The sequence below is a fragment of the Lactuca serriola genome, chromosome 9 (genome assembly GCF_051521515.1).
Source record: "Lactuca serriola cultivar US96UC23 chromosome 9, Lser_US96UC23_V15, whole genome shotgun sequence".
NCBI classification, from domain to species: Eukaryota; Viridiplantae; Streptophyta; class Magnoliopsida; order Asterales; family Asteraceae; genus Lactuca; species Lactuca serriola.
Genome location: NC_136416.1, coordinates 9,316,926 through 9,324,505, shown reverse-complemented (window position 1 = coordinate 9,324,505; position 7,580 = coordinate 9,316,926). Strand labels below are relative to the sequence as shown.

The following is a 7,580-nucleotide window of genomic DNA, read 5'->3' as shown; positions in this document are numbered from 1 at the left end:
GAAGGAATTTGTCTTGATGCATGCATATATGGTGATAATATTCTTGCTTCTTACCCGGATGTTCTTGAAGAAGATCATCATGTTCATGATGTTCTTGATGTTCAAGATAAGAAGATTCAAGTTGATTTTCCTGAAGAAAAAAAAATTGTTCGATTGGAGTTCAAACCTTGATATTTTGTGTTCTTGTGATTCGTTTGAAGGAATGATTCATTATCGAAAGTCATCAATCCAAGAAATTCACAAGTATCAAACTCAAAAAGATATGATCCAAGCTTGTCAAGTTGAAGTTGTAGAAAATGGATTTGTTCTTGAATTCAATTCATCAAGACCCAAAAAGATCAAAAAAATGAAGAAGAAGAAGAAGAAGAAGAAGAAGAAGAAGAAGAAGAAGATCAAAAGAAAGAACAAATGGGTTTCTTCACAAAAAACTTCAAATGTTGTTGTCAAACCGAAATCTATGAAGCAAATATGGGTTCCAAAGCAACAATCACCAAGTGTTGCAATGAATTTGCATTCTACATCCAAAAGTTTTGATGGTTCTTATGAAGATGGTGTTAGATCGTTGAAGAACACGAAGAACGATTTGTACAACACTCATCGTGAGTGGTACAATGTGAAGATTAGTGATTTTCTTGTTCCAACAAAAGAACCAAGATCATCAATGATTCGTGTGTTGCAAACGGAAAAGTAATCGTTAAGAAGGTGTCACAAATTTTCAAGTGGATTCCAAAACATTCATGTTGAGATCGACGATGAACGATCAAGTTTTTTTTCTCAAAACTCGAATTTAATCAATATTTTTAATCGTGCGTTTCGTTTTTCATTTTTGAGAGTTTTGATTCGTTGGATCTATTTTGTTTCAAACCTCATTGTTGATCCAACAAGATTTTGGTTTAGATAAAGCCCAAAACATAATCAATTTTATTGTTCATCAATTTAATCTTCGAAGCCCAGTTTATTACTGTTCATGGAATTAATTCTTAATTGAGCCCAATATCCATTCATACACTGTTCAAAAATTGATCCAGTTACATTTGTTTTTCAATATCTTATAACTCGCATAATCGAGTATCTTGATATTCTCAATCGTAGTCAACTGCAATTCCTAAATCGAAACTCTTGTGGAATTAATTTTGACTAAATCAAACTTGGCTTGAGTCAGTAAAGCCTAAAATCGAACTTGATTCTGATAAAATTTGTTGATTGAGTCTGAGTCAAAGTTGATGTCGTTGATTTTAGTTGTTAGTTCGATTCAAAAGTTTGGATTCAACCGATGTTTGTTCTTAAAGTCAAAATCTGTTTTGATTACGACTAGTATGACTTGATGTTGTTCAGAAATCGAATTGATTCAATTTGAAGTTTCTTATTGTTCATACTGATGAACAAACGAAGACCGAATGACTGAAAAGTCAAATTTGATGTCGATGATTTCAGAATGGATTGTTTGGAAATAGTATCGTGAGTCAATGATATTAGTTGAAAATCGAATGACGTTGGTTGAAAATCGAAAGTCAAAAGAAAATATGGAATTTAAATCAAGTTCGATTTGGAGTCAATTGAAGTCAAAATAGCATTCGATTGGTATATGTTCATTCGATTCTACTGGAAATTATTACTTGGAATCGAATGAGAATGCCTTGGGATTAAAAGATTGAAGTATCAAGAAGATGAATTCGAGTCGACATTGTACACACTTAGAGTCGAATTTGAATTCGACTGGTTCAATTTTGATGTTGATGTTCGAGTCAAGTGTTCAATTTCAAATTCGAATGGTATGATTCGAAATCGATTTCAATCATGATAGTAGTTGAGTCCAAGTCGAATTGAACTGGAAACGTGTTGTGATATCGAATGGTTATGTCGACATTGGAGGTAAATGGATCAAGTCGAAATCGAATGTGTGTTGGTGTTGATGATTGAACTGACTTTGATGTGTTGAGTCATTCGATGTATGGATGGGATCTTTTATTGATATTTGCTACTAGGATATTCGATGGTGAAGCCTTGCAATTGAGTTATAGGAAGCCTTGATATGCGAATGTTGGATATCATTGCATCTAACGACACTCTTGAGGTCGAATTTGTTGAATGGTTATGTCAACAATCGACGGTTTAGGATCGAGGTCGAGGGTCTGTTAATGGAGATCGAAGGTTTGGGATACATAATAGACACTCGATGTCACTGGAAGTGGTTAGTGGAATCGAACTTTGAAGGTTCGAAATGGGTCAATTGAGTTCGGCGTATGAGAAGATGTGATTTCGAAGGGCTGAAAATTATGGGAAATGGAGTGTATCAGGTCCTGTAGTTTATACGAATTGACACTTTATGCCCAGTTTTGTAATTGGAGTAAATTTTTGCATTTGAAGCTGTTTTTGGCGCAACGAGTCCCTGCAGAATTTTGATATTGGCAGTTTTACCCGGATTTTCGAAATTCTTGCAACTCTCACCCTAAAGTTGAAAATTTTCACAAAAATTGGAAATTTTTCATGACTTTTTCATGATTGTTTTTCATGTAAGTTTTTCGCGGTTTCATTTTTGGCACACATCGAAGGAGCGATTTGTGAAGTTTATTCCTCGGGCGCTTTTCAACCTTAGTGAGTTTTATAATAACTTGTTGATTATAAAAGGGAGAGAATGTAGAGTGGGTATTCGAAGCATCTCGGGTATTCATTTGCGGATTTGAAAACTGGTATTACTTCGAGGGGGAGTTAGTCTTGGTCGCACGAGCTTGTTAGATATTGAAGCCAGGACATCCAATTCTAACTTTAAGGGGATAATGTTAGGGTACAAAGTCATTTCTTGGATGTCATGTGTGTGCTTACACTTTTGTTTGTGTGTAATGAGTTGTCTTTCCTACAAATAAGAAGTGAGTGACACTCATTTTATGTAAGAACTTGTGAGAGATTAGTCTAGTGAAAGAAATATTGCATGACCCACTTTGTAATACTTTCTAGACTAATAAGAGCTTAAAACGAGATTATTTACATCCTTGTGTTCTTCATGTTCATGATTCTTGCATGATTCACTAAATCATTTCATATTCCGCATGCGTCATCATAATCAGGATCACTACAGAAATATGGTTATAATACATAGCCAATTTTTACACTATAATGATGTCACCATTTGTTTTGGGCGGAACCATTGCCAAGATTTCTGCCCCTTGGACCTTGTAAGGGGTGCTACACCAAGATCGGGTGTTGCCCCTTGGGACCCGTACCTAGGGGCGCTTCCCGCGGACCTACGTATTCCCGAATTTACATTTATTGCTCTGAGTGTGCACCCCGAACCTCCTGTTTCAGTTAGTAAATGGAGCTTAACCTATCTCGATATTAATAATAACTATACTAAAATATGTTGATAACACTAAAATCACCAGAAGTAGTGTGAAAATGATACTAAATAGTGGTTAATATTTATAGTGGTAATGAAACTAATTGGAAAAAATAGCGCTCAACGATGAATTGTCAGTTAATACGTTTTCTTACATCTCTGTGTGGACTCAACCACTACCACCCATACCATGCCACCTTGGGGCAGAGTTCCGCATCGTTATGGGGCGCCCCATCATCACCATGTCATGCACATAGTCGGAACTGTGTGCAATGCTTTAAAAACTGGTTTTTTAGTTGAACTTGTTTGATGACCGATTTCTGGTTCGACCGTTGGTTCAATCGATTGAACCGCCCGCCTAAATTTGGTAGTGGTTTGCATCAGCCTTTGAGCTATATATACTCCGGATAACATAATCGATAGAGCTATTAAATTTTCTTTTGAAATAAATTGTTTTTCTTCCCGTGCTAAGTGAAATTGAACCATCCAAGTCCAATAAACCGGTTCTCATGGTTTTTTACTGGTCCTATCATACCAGCTCAACCCGATTTTTAAAGAAACTGTCTGGTTCGATCCGGTCTGAAAATGGGTATAAAATCGATCGTTGTTGAACCGTCTTCATCTCTAGATCTCGGTCCAACCAGTTCGAACCGGTTTTTAAAACATGCATGCATGTCATTGGGGATACTGTTAGTCTTTCTCTCATTTCCTTTACCAATCATCATACTCATATCTTCACCGAAGCCTATCACACAAGAGCTTTTCTACCGGATTCAGTTTGGTCATACATCAACCATCTCGAGTTTGAGGAAGGTGTTACGTACGTAAATTTTATAGACATTTATTCTTTGTTTTGTTTTCCCTTTCTCTTTAGGGTTGTGGAGAATCATTCATTCCAATTTTTCCTCTCAATCGCTCACATTATCAAACATTCTAACAACTTCTTATCTAGTTATATTGTTATAATTTCAAACATAAAAACACATCTAAACACCATAACCTATAGCTTGTTTATTACAAATAACCATTTTGCAACACCCTTGTGGTAGATGTGTCAAAAGTCTTCCTCATCATATTCATAAACTAAAACTTCGAAAGTTTTGACAACAAAATTAGTTACAGATTTAGACGAGTCCCAAGTTGCAGCCAAGGAATCTTCAAATTATATCTTCTGGGTAAGGAAATCATTCCAATCTGATGATCAAGAAAGGATGATATATGAGAGGATATTAATCAACTCAAACAAAGAATAAATAAAACAAGAGATGAGAACAATGGGAACAAGTTATGCTTTTTGGGATCCTGTATCCTTTTGATTGATGGCAAGAAAATCCAAATCCAGATGAAGTTAAATTCATAAGAACCACAGTGGCATTATACCGAATCAGATTGATATCAACAAACCATAAAAGATCATCCACAGTGCAATGAATTCCAAAACCATCAATATCTTGACCATTATCACAATGGTTCTTGTGGTGATCCCGTGTACCTAACTACAAAGATCAAGAACGAACAAGTTAAATTACCAATGGATATCAAGAAAATGGTTAGTAATGTCTTAACGACTATTAGCAATGGAGAAACTGCATTCTTTTTTCACTTTGCACCCAAACCCAAGAAATCCAACCCATTAATTGGCCTGGCCACCTTCACTTGCAGTCATGTCAAATCGTTCACTAAATAACTCTTCCCAGAATTCCTCTTCAAAATCTTTCCCTTCACCAATCTCTTTTTGTTCTTCCACTTGCGTTCTTTTTGCTCTACCAATACCTTGCATTTCCAAAGCGAGTTCTTCAAGCTCAGACACTTGCAAATCCGAAACATCCCCAAACTCTTCACCTTTTTTGGATGATTCTCCACTTATAACACAGCTAGGCCCTTGATCGATTGGTCTTCTTCGTTTCTTGATCATGGCTTCTTCAAGTTCGTTTTTTTTGCCATGCCTGGATAGCTTTTGAAGGTAATCGGGATTTTGCAAGGCTTTTGCCAAGAAACTCATCATTTTTTGCTGCTTTTTTTCAGTTCCCAGTAGTCTGTGCTCCATTTCTTGAAGATGGGCTCTGGTGTTTTGCTGTTGTTGTCTGAGCTTCACTAATTCCATCATAAGAACTTGTTTATCGCGTTGTAAACGTTCGACTTCTCCATTTAATCCGAATCTTCCAACCTCGACACAAGGATTATTAGGTTGTTGTTGTGGAGGAGTATGAGAAGGGGCCTTTCGTCTTTTAATGTTCTTCAATATATGCCTTTGGCCCCTCAAGAACGCTTCGTTAGCAAACTCCCATATGTCAGGATCGATCTTTCTAAAACCCTGCATGCATAAATTAACCGCAATATAAATTCCTGAAGCTAATACCAAGGAAGTGTACGATTACTTGATTAGGTTTCAAGCTAGGTTTTCAGACTTGCATATCAGGATTTAGGAGTCATAGATATGAAGTATATATCAAGCACAACAAACTAGAGTATGCCTAAAAAAGTAGTGTCTTTTACATAGTACCCAAACGTATCCCCGAAAAGATATAAAGAAATAAACTTCTATAAATCATATAACTTATATGAAGTTTTGTCCAAAATTAATTAATTAACTTTATATTAAACCTAGTGGGGTGAGTTGCTTACCAAACGCTTAGTTGTATTATATAAAATACTTCTTACTCGTACATCTATATATGTGTATCTGGGTATGAAATTGTATTAATTAACGGGTGTTTCTCTTTAGGTGTTTGGCTACATGATTTTTTTTGTGGGCAAAGTTGCTAATTGATGTACATCGTATTCATAATTTTCGTTTTTTTCACCGTCTTTACACTTTGTTATTCATTGACTCATTGTATGTGGAAAGTAACCTCTAAATAATAATCATTCCGTTCAAAAAATTTGTAAAAAATATCTAGTAACTAATTACACTTTCATTTAGCACACACCCCGAAAACATGTATGGATGCATATATATATACACAATACCAATCAGTCTGTGAACTGCATGAATAAGTGCATTATATAAATAAAGATTGTTTGCACCACTAAATCAACTCAACCCCACTAATTTCCTTTCTCATAGTTGGATTAGCATCATATAACTCAAGCAATTAAATTCAATGACAATATCAAATTCCCTACACACTACTAGTGGATCCAGAAAAAAGACAAATTTATAAGTTGACTACAAACTTAATTTATAGAAATATAGGGAGAGAATGAGAGAGAGAGAGAGAGAGAGAGAGAGAGAGAGAGAGAGAGAGAGAGAGATGAACTTACATAGGTATTGAGCTGTCTGATGAAGCTGGAGAAATTATTGTGCTTGAAGTATCTTGGAAGGAGATTAGTAGAGAAAGCTTGTGGATCCCAAACCACAAAGCTTTGACCTCCTCTACTCCAAGACAAAATGCGATCTAAATCTGGGTGATCCACCATGTCATAAACTTTAGTCAAGAAAGGTGGGGGTCCAGAATCATGAAGACCCTCTATTGGCTGTGGCACTAATTGAACCACCATCGGTTGCTTTCCGTTACCACTTGATCCACCTGATGGGTATTCCTCCTTAATAACCGACAAGAAAGCATCCATGATTAATATAATCAACCAAACTAATTGATGGGTTGCAATCTTTTCAATCGAATCTCAAATGAGTTCATCAGATTTCGAGGTAAATCCCCAAAACGAAACCAGCTATATAAGATCCAAAAGAGAAATAATTATATACTCAACCAATATTTTTTGATGGGTCGCGATTTTTTCTGAAATCTCAAATAGGGTTTATCACGTTTTGCAGTGAAGCACAGTAAATTAAACCAAGAATCGGAAAAAAAGAATATCAAGAAAATTCAGTGAGACAAAAGATCAAACAGATGGATTGCATGACAAAAGGATGAAAGAATCTAGCTTTAAAACTCGGATTTTGAGGATGATTGGCGTTGAAAGCAGATGAAATTTATGGAATTTGAAGGACATGAACAACATTTGAGGAAAGGTTTTGACAAGTGTCAGAAAATTCTTTATTTCGGTGCTAGGCTTTCTCCTTTGGGAAAGTCCACTTTTACAAGTTGGTGGTGTTTCCGTAATATATGACCAAATATTGGGGCAATAGTTAATTAAAATATAAGAGCGTTTTTGACCATATAGGAAGGTTCTAGACGCCATTTTGAGAACCTTCTTTAATATTTAAGTTCTTATTTTTCTTCAACTCGATTTTTTTTCCTTTCCATAATTCCATACTGATTATTGATTAATTACTATGACG

At 35.7% G+C, this 7,580-nt stretch overlaps 1 protein-coding gene across 2 annotated transcripts; it reads right to left on the bottom strand.

Annotated features, from left to right (window-relative positions):
- Nucleotides 1–4,265: 4,265 nt before the first annotated feature.
- Nucleotides 4,266–7,378, bottom strand: LOC145074734 (heat stress transcription factor A-2b-like). 2 transcript variants are annotated; one of them, XR_013692043.1, is made up of 3 exons: nucleotides 6,599–7,378; nucleotides 4,864–5,648; nucleotides 4,266–4,528 (listed from the first exon to the last, which is right to left on the bottom strand). XR_013692043.1 is itself a non-coding variant. In XM_079021077.1 (2 exons), exons 1-2 carry the CDS (start codon nucleotides 6,905–6,907, stop codon nucleotides 4,968–4,970), a joined length of 990 nt encoding a protein of 329 aa, XP_078877203.1. In that variant the 5' UTR covers nucleotides 6,908–7,378; the 3' UTR covers nucleotides 4,266–4,967. The 2 variants fall into 2 exon arrangements, 1 of the variants encoding a protein (XP_078877203.1); XM_079021077.1 differs by having other exon boundaries at nucleotides 4,266–5,648.
- Between the last annotated feature and the right edge of the window lie 202 nt (nucleotides 7,379–7,580).

What these genes read in the sequence shown, in the direction of transcription:
- LOC145074734 (XM_079021077.1), bottom strand. Translation starts at nt 6,907, where the DNA reads ATGGATGCTTTCTTGTCGGTTATTAAGGAGGAATACCCATCAGGTGGA. An exon ending in TCAGACAGCTCAATACCTAT is followed by an intron (nt 5,649 to 6,598) that starts GTAAGTTCATCT and finishes TTATGCATGCAG; the next exon opens with GGTTTTAGAAAGATCGATCC.